Source organism: Cervus canadensis, chromosome 5 (assembly GCF_019320065.1).
Source record: "Cervus canadensis isolate Bull #8, Minnesota chromosome 5, ASM1932006v1, whole genome shotgun sequence".
Lineage (NCBI taxonomy): Eukaryota > Metazoa > Chordata > Mammalia > Artiodactyla > Cervidae > Cervus > Cervus canadensis.
The window spans coordinates 97,396,870-97,415,156 of NC_057390.1; the positions used below are offsets into that span (position 1 = coordinate 97,396,870).

Here is an 18,287-nt window from a genome sequence, read left to right on the forward strand (position 1 = left end):
CGGGAGTTGGTGATGGACAGGGAGGCCTGGTGTGCTGTGGTTCATGGGGTTGCAGAGTCGGACACGACTGAGCGACTGTAAGTGAACTGAACTGAATTTAGGAGCCCTAAACTCGTTCTCCATATTCTTCCTTCTCCCATGATGGCAAGTTTGGGAGAACGTCTAGCTCTGTGGATGAGTTAACCAACATCACACATCCTGGTGCTACATAAACATCAGAGAATACTCAGGAGAGGGGGCGTTGCATCTCGGCACAGAGGGGGACATCATGGCATAGGATGTTGTTCACCCACACCTGCTTTTCTATGCTCTCCCCTGTACAGACGAGGCTAGAAGCCTGGGGACTTGATTCCCCTCACCAGCAGGGTTCTGCTAAGGGGCTGCCCATGGGAGGCACTCGTGGGAGGCTAGGCAGTAGGAGGGAGGCGGAAGCCGTTGTGCTCTAAGCAGACACAGGTGCACAGGCTCCTGTAGCAGCAGACAGCCCAGAGTCTGCAAAGTCAGCACCAGGGCGTGTTCATCTGAGCCGCTCAGGGCTGTAGCCGCTTCCCCTCAGTTCCCTATCGCTGCGCAGTTCAGCCTCTCCCGTTTGCCCCTTTGTCTTATGAACAATTTCATAACCTAAATCCCTATATTAAATCTTCTGTTTGAAGTATCTAGAGCTGTTTGCTTTCCCGATCGATGGATTAGCCCAATGTTAAGATTACCTTTCAGATTCCATCAGGCATGGGTTGTGACCGAGGCCCAGGCAGCACCTGTCAGGAAGTCTAACGGAGGCAGTTTTTTCCAGAAGCAGTGGAAGAGACTGCTGGCTGGTTTGTTTTTTCCAGTTAAACAGCAGATGAATTCTGTGACTGGCTTTGAAAGGGCCACTTGTATGGACAACACCTATCTTCAGACACGAGAATCACACACAGGAAGATGAGATACACCCACCGTGACGGGCACACGGGAACTGAAACCAGGCCGTGGAAACACAAACCTCCCTGTACCACTGACCTAATACACACACAGAACATACGTCTAAACAACTGAAAAACAGAAAGCAAAATGGCACGCACTAATAAAGTTGTTAACGTTCTTTTTTTGTCGAGGGTACATATAGTTGAATCCACACCATGAAAATGTTCACTGGAGGAATTCTGTGGCGGTCCAGTGGCTGGGATTCTGTGCTTTCACTGCCTAAGGCCTGGGTTCAGTACCTGGTCAGGAAGCTAAGACTCCAAAAGCTGCACAGCGCAGCCAAAAAAAAAAAGAGAAAATGTTCATAGGACATGACTACCTTGTTGCCATTAGAAGGATCTGGGACCCCGCTGTTTTGTGAAAAGCATTCAAAAGTCAAAGTGCTAGTCACTCAGCCGTGTCCGACTATCTGCAATCCCACAGATTGTGGCCCGCCAGGCTCCTCTGTCCATGGGGTTTCCCAGGCAAGAATACTGGAGTGGGCTGCCATTCCCTTCTCCAGGGGGTCTTCTTGACATAATGGCACAGAAATACTAAATCAACCCACACACTCACCTTTCTTTTCACATTCAGACAGACTTGAATATGAAATGTGAACCAATGTTTAAATGCTTCAGAATATAAGTTATCATTTTCAGACCCTTCTTTAGTAAAATCAATAGTGAAAATATCTTTATTGACATCTATAAATAAAACCAAACCTAGAAAAATGGACAAGAGAGAGTATCAGCTGCTTAACTTTTTTCATCTCTGTCTTCTCCCTCACTGTCGTCATCATCATAATAAAAGATGTCTCGAAACAGGAAGACGGGCTTAGGGGCTGCTGGAGCCTGGATCTCAGTCCCCTTTTTCTCCATCATCTTCTCCAACTTCTCTTTAAGCAGCGGTAGACTCGTCTCATAAAGGTAGTCTATGATCTCTAAAGAAAAGAGATTGAATCTTGAGATGGTCTGACAATGCCTCTTTTCAAGGTCAAGGACAGAGGGTGCTTATGATGACAACGTATCGCTACTGGCTTTACTGTGTGCCAAGACCCAGCTCTAACGGGTTCACTCACAGTCTCTCCTTCAACCCTCTAAAAAATCCTATGAGAGGTAGGCACTATTGTTCACCCATTTTTCAAATGAGGCATAAAGACATTATGTAACTTGCCCAAAGTCATGGAGTCTGGAGGGTAAAGCCAGATTCAAACTCAGGAAGTGGGGTCTGCTGAATGCAAGAAGCAATTCGTCACGCACTACAGAGCAGGGCGTCACTCAAGCCAGCAGTTCCCAAACATGACGCTGGGCAAGGTACAGGCGACGCTGCTCTAAGTTTGTTAGAGGAAAATCGAGCCTCTGGACCCAGCCTAGACATGAGGATGCACTGTGACTGCGGTGAAACCCAGGGCAAGTCCCCTATAGATGAACCTTCAAGCTGAGAACTTTCAAAATGCGAGTATGTGTTTGCATCTCCAGTTACGTAAGTCAGTCCACGTGTCCGGTGCACCTTGTCACATGCGTGGGTCCTCTACAAGTGGGTTTGCTTTTGTGTGCTTCACAGCACACTGCATACTCTCACGGTCTAGGTCTGAGCATTACACATGGAAATCACTCACAAAAGGCTGCAGAGAAAGAGCTGGGCACGTCCAGTTGTCTGTGAAACAGTGTGTGTGCAGGCATGTGGTGCGAGTGTGTGTATGTGAGTGTATGGTGTGTGCAACCCAGAATCACTCAGTTACACACCAAGTGCTTGCTAAGTGCCCGGCACCCTGGTGACCACATTTTACAAGTTTGTTAGCTTTTTAGTACCTTCAAAAAAAGGAAGGGGTTGCAAGCGTATGTGTTCATTTGCTTGGTTGTGTCTGACTCTTTGCGACCCCATGGACTGTAGCTTGCTAGGTTCCTCAGTCCATGTGATTCTCCAGGCAAGAATACTGGAGTCAGCTGCCCTTTCCTTCTCCAGGGGATCTTCTCCACCCAGGGATTGAACCCATGTCTCCTGCACTGGCAGGCAGGTTCTTTACCACTGAGCTGCCAGAGAAGCCCCAGGTAGGAGTTATAATTTGTCAGTTTTCACATTTGAAGAATCTGAGGTCCCCAGAAGTCACCTACCCGAGGTCACATGACCAACACGTGCCCCCATGTGTTGTTTTTAACTATTCAAATCCAGACAACACTGACCTGGGAAAGTCTTCTTCTGCCAGAAGGGGACGCAGGTAGCTTTCAGTTTATAAAATTTAGTTTGGACGTAAGACGGGGGAACATCCCTTTAGAAAGGAAAAGGTGTCAAAAAGTTAGTGGCAGTTCAAAATAACTCCTTTCAGTCCTGTGTACTAAACGCGCTGATTAAGGGGTGGTCTACAGACACAAGTGGCTTTCTTAATCCTCGTGTCTACACGTGTGAGAAAAATAAGACATATGAAAAGCTACTGTTCACTTAAACACACACATACAAAAGGAAGAAAAACAGCAGTACAGTAAGATGAATTCTGTCTAAACTAGAATAAACTAGCAGAAAGGAAGACAAGCTGTAATACTAGTGCACAGAAGCTGATGCTTACGTGTCCTCAGCCTGGCTCTCTGCTCGCCGCGGAGCAGCAACAAGCCTCACCACTGCTCTGTGAGGGGGCTCCAACTCTGAGCCCTCACTTTGGGGATGGGGAGACGGAGGCACAGAGGAGCCAGCCAGCCAAGGTTTTACAGATGAGAAGGGGAAGGGGCTGGGACGTCACTTGGGTCCGTTCCAAATTCTGCACTTTTTTGGCTATTTTTTTTTTAATTGAAGTTAATTTATAATATTAAGTTTTAAGTGTGCAGCAGAGTGATTCAGTCACAGTCACACACACACACACACGCACACACACATATTCTTTCCTCAGATTTTTTCCATTATAGATTAGTATAGGATATTGAGTACAGTTCCCTGTGCTATACAGTAGGTCCTTGTTGTTTATTTTATATAGTTGTATATGTATGTTAATCCCAAACTCCTAATTCATTCCCTCACCACTTCCCATTCTCCTTTGGTAACCATAAATCTCTTTTCTATGTCCATGAGTCCGTTTCTGTTCTTAAGTAAGTTCATTTGTATTCTGTTCATAAATAAGTTCATTTGTATCATTTTTTTAGATTCCACATGTAAGTGATATCATATGGTATTCGTCTTTCTTTGACTTATTGCACTTAACTACGATAATCTCTAGGTCCATCTATGTGGCTACAAATGGCATTATTCATAAGTCCTACACTCTTAACTACTACAGTTAGGATAACTATATACTTGTCACGATGCAAAGGCAGGGGTCTGGATTTTCAATTTTGCAAAGCTAAAGAAGGTGGACACCTATGGTGTGCTAGTGAGTCAAATTCATTTTCCACTTACAAAAAGCAGGATGGAAACAACCAAATCTTAAAAGCTTTTTTTTTAATTGAAAAATTGCTAATGTCACTTCCTGGACATGTCTAAGTCGCTCAGTCGTGTCCGACCCCATGGCAATTGCCCCATGGCAATCTCCAGGCCAGAATACTGAAGCGGGTAGCCTTTCCCTTCTCCAGGGGACCTTCCCAATCCAGGGATTGAACCCAGGTCTCCCGCATTACAGGCGGATTCTTTACCAGCTGAGCCACAAGGGAAGCCCCGCTGGGCCTGTCTTCCCCCTTAAACCATAAAAGTGTGACATATTTGTTTTGACAATGAGCTAATCTAGACGTTGCATGATCAGTGGGAATAATTCGATCTGCTGCACATGTGGAAGACAGCCGGGCTCTTTATGCCTCCTTGTGGCAGCGGCGGCTCGCGGAGCTCACGCCAGGCGCCGTCCCCTTCTGTGCTGATTACGGACGTGCCAACCATCCCACAAACGAGGAGACGGCGGTGCAGAGACAAGCGAGGGGACCACCTGACCAAGGCTGGCTAAGTAACAAGCAGAGTCCCAGGACTTGATGCCCAGTCTGTCTGACTGCAAAGGCCAAGTTCTAGGGCATCTGGAGAACCTCCCTTCTTCCCACAGTGCCCAGAGTGCTCTGCAGATCAAAGCATGGGCTTCAAGAAGTAACATTTTCAAATGAGGCGGGTGTTACATTTCATTAGGCAGGGACACTGTCTTTAAAATCCTGCCTAAATAATTCATGAGGGAGGCTTCAAGAACCCGAGGAATTTAATTATTTTCACTGTTTTAATTTATTATTAAAACTTTGAGAACATTCTACTTCCAACAGCATTTGACTGGATGCCATGATGTCTATTTTACAGCACTGAGATTCCTAAATCTCTTTTCTGCTTCTTTTTAATCCTTTGGCCGTGCTGCACAGCGTGCAGAATCTTGGTTCCCCGACCAAGGATCAAACCCGCACCCCCTGCACTGGCAGTGTGGACTCTTAACCACTGCACCTCCAGGGAAGTCCTGAGATTTCTAAATCTTAACCAGAACATTCAATATTTAAGTATATAATTCTACTTAAAATCACTAAAAATCCACTTTTAAGAAATGTGATTTGAGGCAATGTTGCGAGATACCCAAACACTTACTGAAAAAGTGTTTCAGTTTTTTTTCACTTACTGAAAAAGTCAGGGTTTTTCAAAAGTGGTTTGATATGGCAAAGGGAGAGATGTGTCCACATGAATACTTCCTGGGGTGGGAGTTGGTGGGGTGCACAGCAGGATCCCCTCCCTTCAAAGTCCCTGACAGCCCCCCTTAGGGACCCACCAACTGAAGAGCAGACGCCCCACTGCTGAGATGAGCTGGGGAAGGAAAGGGTTTGGAACCGTGGGGTGTGTGACTCTTGATAGGGCCTGCCACTAAACCATTCCAATTCCAAGTAAAAACAAACAACCAAAACTGATTATGCTTTGTCCATAATCCTGAGATGTAAACAACTAACCACTATGCTTTATGGTTTGAAGCTGAAACTCTTTAATACTTTGGCTACCTGAAGCGAAGAACTGACTCATCTGAAAAGACCCTGATGCTGGGAAAGATTGAAAGTGGGAGGAGAAGGGGATGACAGAGGATGAGATGGTTGGATGGCATCACCAACTCAATGAACGTGAGTCTGAGTAAACGCTGGGTGTTGGTGATGGACAGGGAGGCCTGGCGTGCTGCAGTCCACGGGGCTTCGAAGAGTTGGACATGACTGAACTACTGAACTGAACTGAGCTTTATGGACTGTGCTTTGTCCACAATCCTGAGATATAAATAACTAACCACTAGAACCAGTTTACACCCTTCCTAATGGATCGATGACAACCTCACATCAGCAGCCCCGCTTCTGAAAGGCAGCCAGGCTGCGGGAGCCCTGCTCCCTGCTCCACCGTTCAAACCTAAAGGCCAGATGGTCCCTCAACGCCCCGCCTCCCAAAGCCCACCAACCTTGAGCCCCACAGTGCCTGGCAATCTGCTGGGCTTAGAGGCACGGGGCTCTGCCGGTCAGCTCTCCCTGCTGGGCCAGCAGCGACTTCAGGTCTTAGGAAGGGTGGCCTCTCCTTCACTGGCAGAAAATGCAAGGACCATAGCAACAAAGGCAGGTAGTGACAGCGGATGAGAGTGAAATGGCACTCCTCAGGTGAGAAATGCAAATGATCAGCACAGCAAAACCACCAGGGAGGCCTGGCGAGGAAGAGGAGCCTGAGGGGGTCTCAAAATATCTCCCATTTCCTACCACCAAGAGAGAAACTGTCACTTTTCTGCAAGGGGAAATGACGTCAGAACATGCGCCTCAGGGCAGGGTGGGGCCTGGTGCGGAGACACAGCCCCGCCCCCAGGGACTCCGAGTAAAACGCAAATCTGGCTCTGGCCCCCGGGGGCCTCCGACAGGCTCCCCAGCGAGCCGAGTGCTACAGGACCCGTGTTCTCCCACAATGACAGAAACATGCTGCTGCATCTAAAACAAATCAAACAATAAGGATCTAGCGTACAGCCCAGGGAACTAGATTCCACCGACATCTCCATCTCGTAATAATGGAACAGAATGTGAGGGACTTCCCTGGTGGCCCAGTGGTGAAGAACCTGCCTTCCAATGCAGGGGGCGTGAGGTTGATCCCTGGTCAGAGAATTAAGGTCCCACGTGAGGGGCAGTGCTGCAACAAAGACCCAGTATAGCCAACATACATACAATTTTTTTTAAAAAATGGAAAAGAATCTGAAAATACATACACACACACACACATATACAAAATTGAATTGCTTTGTTGTATCCGTGAAACGTTGTAAATCAACGACACTGCAATGATAAAAAGAAAGACAGAGGCAGAATAATTCTGCAGATTAGATGACGCTAAAGAGACAGATCCTGGGTTGGATCCTAGGACGGGGGAACGTGCTTCGAAGGGCACTTCTGGGACAACGGGTGAAATCCGCACCGGGCCATGCGTCAGAGAGGAGCACTGCCGCCACGCAGACGCCCTCAGCGTGATCACTGTGCTGGCCGATGCAAGATAACATCCTTGCTGAGGACATGTCGTCCACCACTAACTCTCAAGTGGTTGATGCAAACAACTCTATTCCCTTGGAGTGGGGAGCACAAGGGGGACAGGGAAGGAGGTTTGACAGAGTCAACGTGGCAGATGGCAGGAGGCTGGTTATGGGTGAAGGCCATGTGGGTTCTTCCTACCAGTTGTAACTGGTGAGTTCTTTAAGAGACTCGACACACGTTTCATTCACTCTTCTCAGGTGTCGTGGGGGTAGAGGTGGGGCTGGAGTAGAGGGAGGGTTGGTATGATTAACCTCGTCCAGTACTAAGGAGGGCGGGGGCGGTTCACCAATACAATACATTTTATAAGGTTCATAAATATAATTTATAAGGTGAGTAACACAGATAGGTGGCACGAATTTCAGTCCTGGTCTTTGAAGTCTGATAGGCAGTCATTTATTCTCTTATCTTTTCATTGGCTTAATATTAAACAAATGTCCTTACCCTATGATGCTAGCAAGATCTTCCCAGTCTATTTCATTAACATCTTGCACATTTATTTCGTACAACCTATAAGAAAAAAATAAAAATTAAGTTTTCAAGCCAAAATTCAGCATGATGGCCATCTTCATGGACTCACAGAAAATTAAGAGCTGGAAGGCCTCAGCGTATCCACCTCTGTTCCGGCTCCCTGTGTTACCCACGCCCAGTGACACTGGCAGGCAAACCCAAGGTTACAAGGTACGTGAGCTCCAGACCAGAAAGCCTCGTCTCCTCTCCTCCTCCTGAGCCCTTCACACCTCCCACCAAGCCGTGTTGCCTCCTTGTGTAAAAAACATTAACTTCACAGCTAACGTTTAATAACCTGTGATAAACTGTCATGGAAAAGAATAAAACATGAAAAAGTATATTGTGTGTATATATACATGTATAACTGAGTCACTTTGCTGCACAGCAGAAATTAAATCAACCATACTTCAATTAAAAAAACAAACACAACTTCACCATTCACGCAGACACACAGGAGGAGTAACTGCGTCCTCAGCACTGACCATGTGACAGACACTGGGTTAAGGCCTTGTACCCATGAATCCATTCACCCTTGACACTATCTGATGAAGCGGGGGGCTGTGTCTGTTCTGCAGACCAGGAGACGGACTGAGAGCTCGGACCACCAACACGATGGACCCACACTGGAACCCAGGCCCGCCTGCCTTGAGAGGCCCTCCTCATCTCTGCTAGTCCCTCTGGGGGAGGAATAAAGCGGGGGCGGGCATCCCCAGCCAGGCCAGCGTGGAGCATGAGGAAGCCCACTGAGGAAGGAAAGCAGCATCCCTGACAGAGGACGGGATGAAGGGAGCTGCACAGGGTCCCCGGATCCAGAGGCTTCTTCCGCTCCTCCGCGCCCCCTGCTTTGACACAAGCCCAGGTCCATTAGACCCACAGGCTGGGTTAACTATTCTTTGCCTAGAGGGAAAATCAGGTAAAACAGGGTCCCTGTCTATTTCTGTACCTTTCGATCAGATTGATCTTGGCCTGCAGAGCATTCACTCCACGGTACACGTCCCGACCGTTCGTCATCCTCTTGGTTAGAATTTCCGTCCTGCGTTAAAAGAAAAACAGTTTACGTTCAGGGTAAAGTTTCCCTTAAAATGTCCTTTGTTTTCCTCACTGAAATTGTGCTTATTCAGGGTGTTGCTCAGACTGTAAGGTGGGATTTCAGAGGTGCTTCCTCCAGGATGAAAGTACCTAAGTTCCATAAGGAAGGCTGAGCACTGAAGATTTGATGCTTTTGAATTGTGATGCTGGAGAAGACTCTTGAGAGTCTCTTGGACAGCAAGGAGATCAAACCAGTCCATCCCAAAGGAAATCAACCCTGAATATTCATTAGAAGGACTGATGCTGAAGCTCCAATTTGGTCACCTGACTGGAAGAGCTGACTCATTGGAAAAGACCCTGATGCTGGCAAAGACTGAGGGCAGGAAGAGGGGGTGACAGAGCATGAGATGGTTGGATGGTATCACAAACTCAATGGACATGAGTCTGAGAAAACTCTGGGAGACAGTGGAGGACAGAGGAAACCGGTGTGCTATAGTCCATGGGGCTGCACAGCTGGGCATGACTTAGCGACTGAACCACCACCAAGTTCCAAGGCATCATATACTCCATCACTGAAGCAGCCCCCCAGCCTTGGCTCACCTCCCCTCAAATCACAGGGAAAATTAAAGAAATCTTTGGAAAAATTAAAAAAAAAAAAAAATAAATTGTCCTCATTCAGAACCACTTTCTAACTTTTGCAACCCATCACTGCTAGCATTTACCACCATCAAGAATATACTTGTTTTTAAGTGGGAAAGTACAAATAAAGTGATAGAAAGCTGATTATTTATTGAAACTGGATGATGGATACAAGGAGTTCTAAGAGTGTCATAAAATTTTTAATGATAAACAGTTAAAAAAAGGAAGAAAGAAAAAATAAGCCTGCTTGCTGGTGCTAAAGGGCATTGTGTAGACTCAATTTATTTTTGCTTGCTTATAAAACAGGGACATGGCTGTTATTACCTTTGAGCTGCTGAAATACCAAATAAGACACATTGAGTAAAATGATAAATGATTCAGTGATTCCTCTAAGGCTCAAAGCTCATGGCTGAGGAAAAGGGTTCCCTGGAGTTCCTAATGAGAGCAGGAACCTAATTAAAAATATTTAAAAAGTGCTTATCTTAAAGAGTGAAATTTGTCACAATCTGATGGACAGGTCACAAGTGGTGACATTTGCTTTCCTGAGAAGGAAGGTACATGACACACGCATAGAAACCAACACTTCTTGGTCAGCTGCCCACATCCTGTTTTGAAATGTACCACCTGATGCCACTTCAATGTTTCACGAAGTAAATCAATGTTCAGTGTTCCAGTTTTCTACATTTTTCTTCCAATTAAACAAGAAGCCCTGCATGTTATTTAGTTATACTGATTCTGAGGCATGGCTCCTCTTGGTCGTTTCCCTTCTAAGACACTGGCATCTCATCTCTCACTAAGGCTTATCACCCATTCTTTTTCTTGGCTGCACGACTTGCAGGATCATAGCTCCCCAAGCAGGGATCAAACCCAGGCCTAACCAAGTGCAAGCATGGAGTCCTAACCACGGGACACCAGGGAAGTCTCATCTTTTTTTTTCTGGCCACAACCTGAAGCAAGCAGAACTTCTCTGACCAGGGATCGAACCTTTGCCCCTTGCCGTGGAAGTGCAGTCTTAAATCAGTGGACAGCCAGGGAAGTCTTCCCACTTATTTAAGTCTAAGATACCAGAGGTAGAAAGGGCTCTGATTCCTCCATAGTACCCATTCCCCCCCCTAAAACATTAACTGTTCTTTGGAGTTTATGTTCTGAGGACAGTCTTCTAGTAAAATAAACAAGTACCCTATAGTTCAGCTGCAAGGTATATACACAATACACAGTGTAATCAAGGAGTTTGCTTTTAATGCACAACACGCCCACTCTGGAGTCCATTCTTCTTTAATAGTCAAGTCGATGGAGGCCCCTTTGTGTAGGAGGCCTGGGGCGTGAGCTGCAGGACCACTGCTGCAAGCTATCATGCTGCAGCTGAAAGTTCAGCTCAGAGACTTTCCAGGGCTGGGAAACGCTATCCCAGGCAAAGAATGTGCAGCCAGAGCTGGACTGAAACTACTTCTACATGACGGATGCACCTAAAACCTTCTAGGATGAATGTTTGAACGCCCTGCTTCGGCAAAGAGGAGTCTGAATGAGAAAGTCAAAGTCAAAAAAAAAAAAAAACCACCAAAGAAAGCAAAAATAGAGGCAGAGCTATTTCTGATCATTAGGCTTGTGATTTCTCTCCTGAATGTTCAGACGCTAGTTTCGTGTTTTTATTTCATGCCATAAATAGGTAACAATCTTGTTTTATGAAGAAAGGGACAGAGTGAAGAAACCAGAAGTCAATACAATACAATATTCAATATTAAGAAGATTTGAGTTCTAGTCACGAAAGAGACATAGAAAACAAAGTTTTGGTAACCAAAGGATCAGCGGGGGAGGAACAAATTAGGAAGTGGGGATTAGCACATACGAACTACTAGACGTGAGACAGATACAGAAGGTACAAGCACAGGGGACTGTACTCAGCATCTTGTGAATATTGGAAAAGAATATGAACAATTCTCTACACACAACTGAATCACTTAGCTATACCCCTGAAACTGACACAACGTTGTAAATCAAGTATACTTCAATTAAAATAATAAAAAGAATTTAAAAGGTTAGGGTTGTTTATGAAGTAGCCACACGATGAATCAGGGTTGGCTAAGTGCCACCTTAGATCAGATACTGATATCGAAGTTGCTGGAGCCGAGGATCAGAGAGGATTCTTGACCTGCAAGGCTTTCCACGCGGTGGTCGGAGGTATTCTTAGTGACCTCCCCAGCCCACCCACTCACTAGAGACTGCCGAGGAGGGGGAAGGCAGCACCTTGCTGAGATTTAGGTAAGAAGCCTCAAACTTACCACTTACTTTTACACTGCATCCAATTCCTGGTTTCCACTCTAGCCTCCACTTCTACCCAGGATATGCCTTTGTAGAGCTTCTCCCGAACAATTGACAGGCGGCCTTCAGGATTCAGCTGCAGTTTAGAATCCATCTCGTTTAGCTCCTGGGGAGACATTTTCTTCAGAATCACTTCTTCAACAGCCTTGATTAATTTCTGGGTTTCTGTCTTGCTCCAGGCACCATGATTAATTTCTGTTGACATAAAAGGATGGTCTTCAAACTGCTAATCTATTTGCTTTCAAACACAGTATTAAAAACACGAGAGTGATGGATACGTGTCACTGGACATCAGTCCAAACCCACAGAAGGTACAACAGATAGAGGGGTTCCCACTGTTGACTGTGGACTCTGGGGGGTTAAGACGTGCCACGGTCGGTTCATGGATTGTAACAAATGGGCCACTCTGCTGGGGGGTACTGATGGTGGGGGGAGGCTGTGCATGTGTAGGGGTGGGGGGCATACAGGAAATCTCTGTACCTTCCTCTCACTTCAACTGTGACCCCAAAACTGCTCTAGAAAAACAAAGTCGTTAGAAACAAAAAGATATATCAGCCACTTTCCAAAAAATAATGAGCAACATCTGAATTATACAGTTTACATGCAAATCAAGACGAAACTACTAAAGTGCCCACAGGTTCTTTTTAGGAACCAAGTGTGTGTATACATGCACATGCGTGCACACACATACAACCAGTGGCAAAAAAAACCCTGAAAAACCCTTTCTTAAAGCAATCTATTTTTTGTTTTTAACTTTGAAAAAGTCGTTCTTTCTGTTTCTAAGAGTAATCTCTCCTGCAGGCAGTTGTGAGTTCCCTGAACATTTAGTGGGAAAAAAAGCAACCAAAGGTCTTCCATGTTATACGCTAACTCCCCACAAGAGCTCCTGGAGTGGAGTTCAGGGCGCAGTGAGGTCACCACAGCATGTGACGACGAAGGCACCTGAGAATCTCGACAGCCAGTCACCACTGCAGGCGCCAGAGCACCCACAGTTCACGCTTCTTGTCCAGCTGCTTACATGCTAAGGATGAGGCTGCAGACCGGCAGGCTACACCTATCTTTGATTTGGCCTCAGAGTGTTACTGTTACTATTCCCCCAATAACAATTAGGATGAATATTTAAAAGTCAAGAGAGTCCCAAGGAAAAAAAGGTGAAATTCCCAAAAGATATTTTGATTTCACACGTGCACGCAAATTCAGATGTTTGCTTTATTTCCTGGAAACTTGCAGAGTTGGCCACGCTGAGACTTGGCTGGCACTGGTGGCACAGAAGGCCTGGTCTCCAACCCCCTCGGGGTCTACCGCATGCAGACATGCAGACACCTGCCCGGGACCCACTGCCTACTGCCCTGGGCCCTGCTCTGCCTGCGGGGCGGGAGAATGGCCATCGCCCCACTAAACTCTGCATTGATGCAACCGAATCACACTGGGATGACCTCATACTTGTGCTCAGCTCCACCTTCAAATATTTACTGGAAACCCAACACTGTTTAGCTTCTGGGCTGATGCCAACAGCCGCTAAGGACCGCCTTCTTAAAGCAACTGGGGATTTTTTTTTTCTTAATGTGAAGACTACTACCAAGGCAGCTTTTTTTTTTTTGTTATTTAAGCCACTTTGTGTGTGGTAATTTATTTCAGTAGCCAAGAGGAACTAATACAGTTGTCTAAACTTCTCCTTCCTTCATCATGACAACAGAGTTTGTATCTAAATATAATACAAATCACTATGGGAATTTTCAGTAAGCCAAAGGGATTCAGACATTTTTATGCACTTTAAGCATGATGCTTCCAGAGTGTTACAACCAAATATTAAGAAATGACAGAAACAGTGCATGCAAGAAAAGAGAAATGACAGTAGACTAGGAGGTAGATAGTACCCTATGTCAAGCTTCTCAAAATGTGTCCCTTAGAGTATTAGTGTTCTGTGGGATATTTATAAGTTTTCAGGCAAAAATAAAGGTTCTTCAAAATGTTTCTTAAAAACTCAGGTTTTTTTTTTTTTTTATAAACACCAGGCTTTATTGTGTTTATATTCATTGGCAATATCCAAATATGTAAGGTGAAGTCTTTCTGCAGAATCCAGGGGAATGATTACTTAGTGTAAATATACTGTGGTTTAGATGCTAAGTCGTGTTTGACTCTTGTGACCCCATGGACTCTAGCCCGCCAGGCTCCTCTGTCCATGGGATTCTCCAGGCAAGAATACTGGAGTGGGTTGCCATTTCCTTCTCCATCAAGGCAGCTTTTAATGAAAGAGGAGGAAAAGAGACAGGAGCTGGCTGACACTGGCTGTGGGAAACATCCACACCTAACAGGCCCTCCCTGGGCCACCTTGGGGAACAGACCTTGGCGGCCCAGGCTCTCCTATCCACGGGCTTCCTCGGGTTTTGGTTTATCTGGCAGTTACAGTCAGGCTGAAACCTACTGAACTGAGTTCAGTGCAGCACAGAAATCAGTCTGGTAAGCAAGGGTTGTGTGGTTTCAACAATACACATGAAGAAATGAATCGGTCAGAGAATGGCTGAAGAAGTGATGGCTCTCTCAGCAGACAGGTGGGCAGTGATGCCTGGGCTCTGGGTCATTCTGGGCTGGGTTGCTCACATGGGTGGGCATCAGTGACCACAACTTACGACCGCTGATCTGGGAGAACTTCAGGGCCACGGAGAGGCTGCTTCGAGACACCATCTCACCAATCTTCTTCCAGTCGTTCCCGTGCAGGGACTGGTATATCTTCAACTTCTCGGTATCTCCTTTGCTGTACCTAAGAGGAAGAGAAAACAGGTCACAGCTGAGCAGGAACCATAAGCTTACTGGGCAGGCTGGGTGCTGGAAGCAGTTGAGTGGGGTGGGCCACCAGGACACCAGCTACCAGGGACCAGAGCCCTGCCCCTTCCTGCCTCGGCATCTCACTCATGACAGTGAAATGAGAGTCACTCAGCTGTGTCTGACTCTTTGCGATCCCCATGGGCTGTACAGTCCATGGAATTCTCCAAGCCAGAATACTGGAGTGGGTATCCTTTCCCTTCTCCAGGCGATCTTCCCCACCCCGGCATCGAACCCAGGTCTCTTGCACTGCAGGCAGATTCTTTACCAGCTGAGGCACCAGGGAAGCCCATCTCACCCGTGGACATCCTACAGATCGGTCACAATGGTCCCTGGCCAGAGGCCTGGCTTGCTTACGCAGAGGCCAGGGCAGATGGATCTCGCTATTCCCCAGCCAGACACATAAAGGCTCCCAACAGTAAGACCTGGGCTTTTTGACTACGCCCGCAAAGGCCAGCGCTCCCCACGGTTCAGCTCCACCAGTCACCTTGGCCTCTAGACCTGTGATGGGAAGCCCTCCTCTCCCTCCACTCGACCCCCTGGAAAGCCCCTGCCGGCTCTTCAGATGCAGTTGAAATGGTGCGTCTTCAGCGAGGCTTTCCTGACCGTCAGGGCTGGCGGAGCCCTGCTGTCCTTGTCACTACTTCCAACTGTGTACTCATGGCTTCCCTGGTTTGCCTGACCTTCCTTCACGCCACCATTGGCCAATGGAAATGCTATCTGAGTCACCTGTGTCCCTTAGAAATTCCTAGGGGTTGTGTGAAAATTAATTTTATCTGGCTTTAAATGAGCAAATTTAACAATACATATTATTTAACCCAATGTATTAAACTTGCAGCCATTTCAACATGGAATCAGAACCTCAAAGTATGAATAAGGGACTTTATATTCCCTTCTTCACACTAGGGCTTCCCTTGTGGCTCAGCGGGTAAAGAATCTGCCTGCAGTGTGGGAGATCTGGGTTCAATCCCTGGGTTGGGAAGATCCCCTGGAAAAGGGAAAGGCTACTCACTCCAGTGTTCTGGCCTGGAGAATTCCATGGACTGGGACACAGAGAGTCGGACATGACTGAGTGACTTCACTTCACTTCTTCTCCATGCTAGACCTTCTAAATCCAGTGTGTATTTTATTCTTCAGAACAGCAAGGCTTGGACTAACCACGGCTTGAGTGCTCCATGGCCATGTGAGGCTGGTGGTCCCGGGACGGGCAGCACAGCTCTGGAGGGGACATCCTCGGAGGGCGGGGCCCCCGTGGACTTTCTACGCTGTGGTACCCGTGGTGCTTGACACATAATAGACACTCGATAAAGACGTGACAGGTGGCTTAGCACAAATCTGTCAGTTTAAGGATGTTAAGGTGCATGAACCCCACATAGAAGCAAAGATATTCAAGAAAAGAACTAAAATGAGAGATCTTTGAGATCAAACACCTAAAATGTTTAAGTGAAGAAAAAGCCATCTTTATGACATTCTACAACTCCTTATGGATGGGGTGGGGGAAGTGGTGGTTGATGTTATTACTAATATGACAAAAAAGCAGCCTTTATAAAATACTAACCATCTCGAGTGAGTGACCCACAACTATCTCAGGACAGTAAGATTCCAGCGTTCTCAGAAATGTATCTAAAATGCAGAGAATGGCTGAATGGCACTGAATGGCAATCCTTCACCACTAAGAATCAAGCTTTCTAGCAGCCTCCTTCTCAGGGCAGGCAGGGTCTTACTGAGATTTAAAAAATGACTTAAGAGCACCTTTGAAGCCACACAAAAGAGCTGGTGAGAAGCTGAGTGGACGAAAATGAGGAAACAAGTGTTTTGACCTCTGCAGCCCCTTGAAGCCTTTCAATTATTTGACTTTTGACTTTCTGTGGCTTTTTCACTTAAGAATTCCTTAAACTATAAAAACATTCTTAGGGTACATGGCCACCACAACATAAATATGGCACCAATGAACTTTATGATCAGAATGACAGACTTCCATTATTCTAAAAATGTCATTCTCACACCTAGGTTACCTCATTTGCCAACACTGATTTAGCAAAAGCGTTAAGTCCCACTGAAAATGTCATCTCTGCTGAATTTTCTTAAAGTTCTGTCCATAGCTATGTGACGCTGGGGCTTGGAGGGGGTGGGGAGGTTTCAGTTCCTATGGAACACCTTTCCTCTACTTCAGCTTTATTTCTTTCAGTAAAAGTTTCAATAAAGAGACCAAGATCGTATCTGTGTTAAGATCTGATAATACGTATGTTTTGGCTTAAAATCACAGGGCTAAGGAGGACCCAGTGGCCCTGATAGGTTCACACTGTCTGCCTCCTGGAGGTGGGATCAGTGGCTGAGCCCTTGGGGGCTGTTTGGAACCTCATGGGCGGGAGCTGACGCTTTTCTGCTCATCCCTTTGTTCTGAAGCAGAGTGCTTACCCACGACCGATGCTCAATCTACATTTGTTTTATTTGGAGTGTTAGAAACAGACCATAATTGGGTATTTTATTTAGGAAAAAAGAGAGGAAAGACTGGTTATCACCCCATGAAACTCTCTGCATTGATGCAACTACATCACACTGGGATGACCTCATAGTCGTGCTCACCTCTACCTGCAAATATTTACCGGAAACCCAAAGCACTGGGCTCAGTGCTGCAGGCAGACCGCACTGAGAAGGAACGTCTGGGCTCCCAAGGAGCTCACCGCTCGGGAGGCCGCTGAGAAAACCTCACGAGCAACTAAGAGGCAGCACGTGGCGAGTGCTAAGACAGAAGCAGAAAGTAAACTAGGGGTTTAAAAAGAGGAATATTGTGGAAGATTTACTCAAGAGGTGACACTTGAAAGGGTCCTTGGAGACATACATGTGACAACACATCTCGTTTCACACACAAGAATCTTCACCATTTTGCTGCAGACCCTTTGACTTGTGTTATCACAAAGACTAGAGAAATGTCCTGTTCCAGGTTTTTCTTACCTGCCTTTGTAATTATTGACATCGAACATCTTCTTTGCTCGATAATATACGAGTTTCCAGGGCCGGGCAATGCCTTTACCTGAAGCCAGAACAGAGGTGGTCAGAGGGACACCGGGAATGTGGCACGGAACACAGTTGCAATTATAAAAGAAACCCAGAAGAGCCCCTTTTTACTACATGAGCGATCCTAGACCCCAGGTGGAGGCCGGGATTTCCTATGTACTGCAGAAAGCTGTCTTGGGGAGCAGTTATATTGATACGAAACCCCATTTCCTTGGTGATCTCTGAAAACTACATGGCTCAGTGTGGAGGCTCTCTAGCTTCTGGTCTCCTAAATTGGTGAAAAGAACCTCCTAAGGCAGAGGCACTGAATTAGGAGAAGGGGATGCTGAGGTGGACAAATGCCAGCAGCTCTCTGTAAGATAAAACAAAAAACTTTTCCAAGCGAATAAGCTTTTTCCTGCTTTTCCACTACAAAGACGAAATGGTCCCCTAGCAGGGGCTGACTGTTTTGCTTTCCTTTGTGCATTCCAGACAAAAACCTAAGAAATTCTCCTCTTTAAATACAAGAGAGGTTTACTATTGTTATTATTTATTTGT

At 46.3% G+C, this 18,287-nt stretch overlaps 1 protein-coding gene across 5 annotated transcripts in view; it reads right to left on the minus strand.

The window, feature by feature from the left end:
- Positions 1–1,608: 1,608 nt before the first annotated feature.
- The window catches only part of TTF1 (transcription termination factor 1), a 29,104-nt gene continuing 12,425 nt past the window's right edge, over positions 1,609–18,287 (minus strand). For 3 of the 5 annotated variants that reach the window (XM_043469929.1, XM_043469930.1, XM_043469932.1), the window contains 7 exons: positions 17,688–17,766; positions 14,540–14,670; positions 11,870–12,104; positions 8,866–8,955; positions 7,857–7,922; positions 3,126–3,211; positions 1,609–1,882 (listed from right to left, as the gene is read on the minus strand). In XM_043469929.1, the coding sequence (XP_043325864.1) occupies positions 1,698–1,882; positions 3,126–3,211; positions 7,857–7,922; positions 8,866–8,955; positions 11,870–12,104; positions 14,540–14,670; positions 17,688–17,766 (872 nt within the window). In that variant the 3' untranslated portion in view covers positions 1,609–1,697. Of the gene's footprint in view, positions 1,883–3,125; positions 3,212–7,785; positions 7,923–8,865; positions 8,956–11,869; positions 12,105–14,539; positions 14,671–17,687; positions 17,767–18,287 lie in introns of those variants that run through there. The other 2 variants (XR_006269626.1, XM_043469931.1) reach the window with 2 other exon arrangements.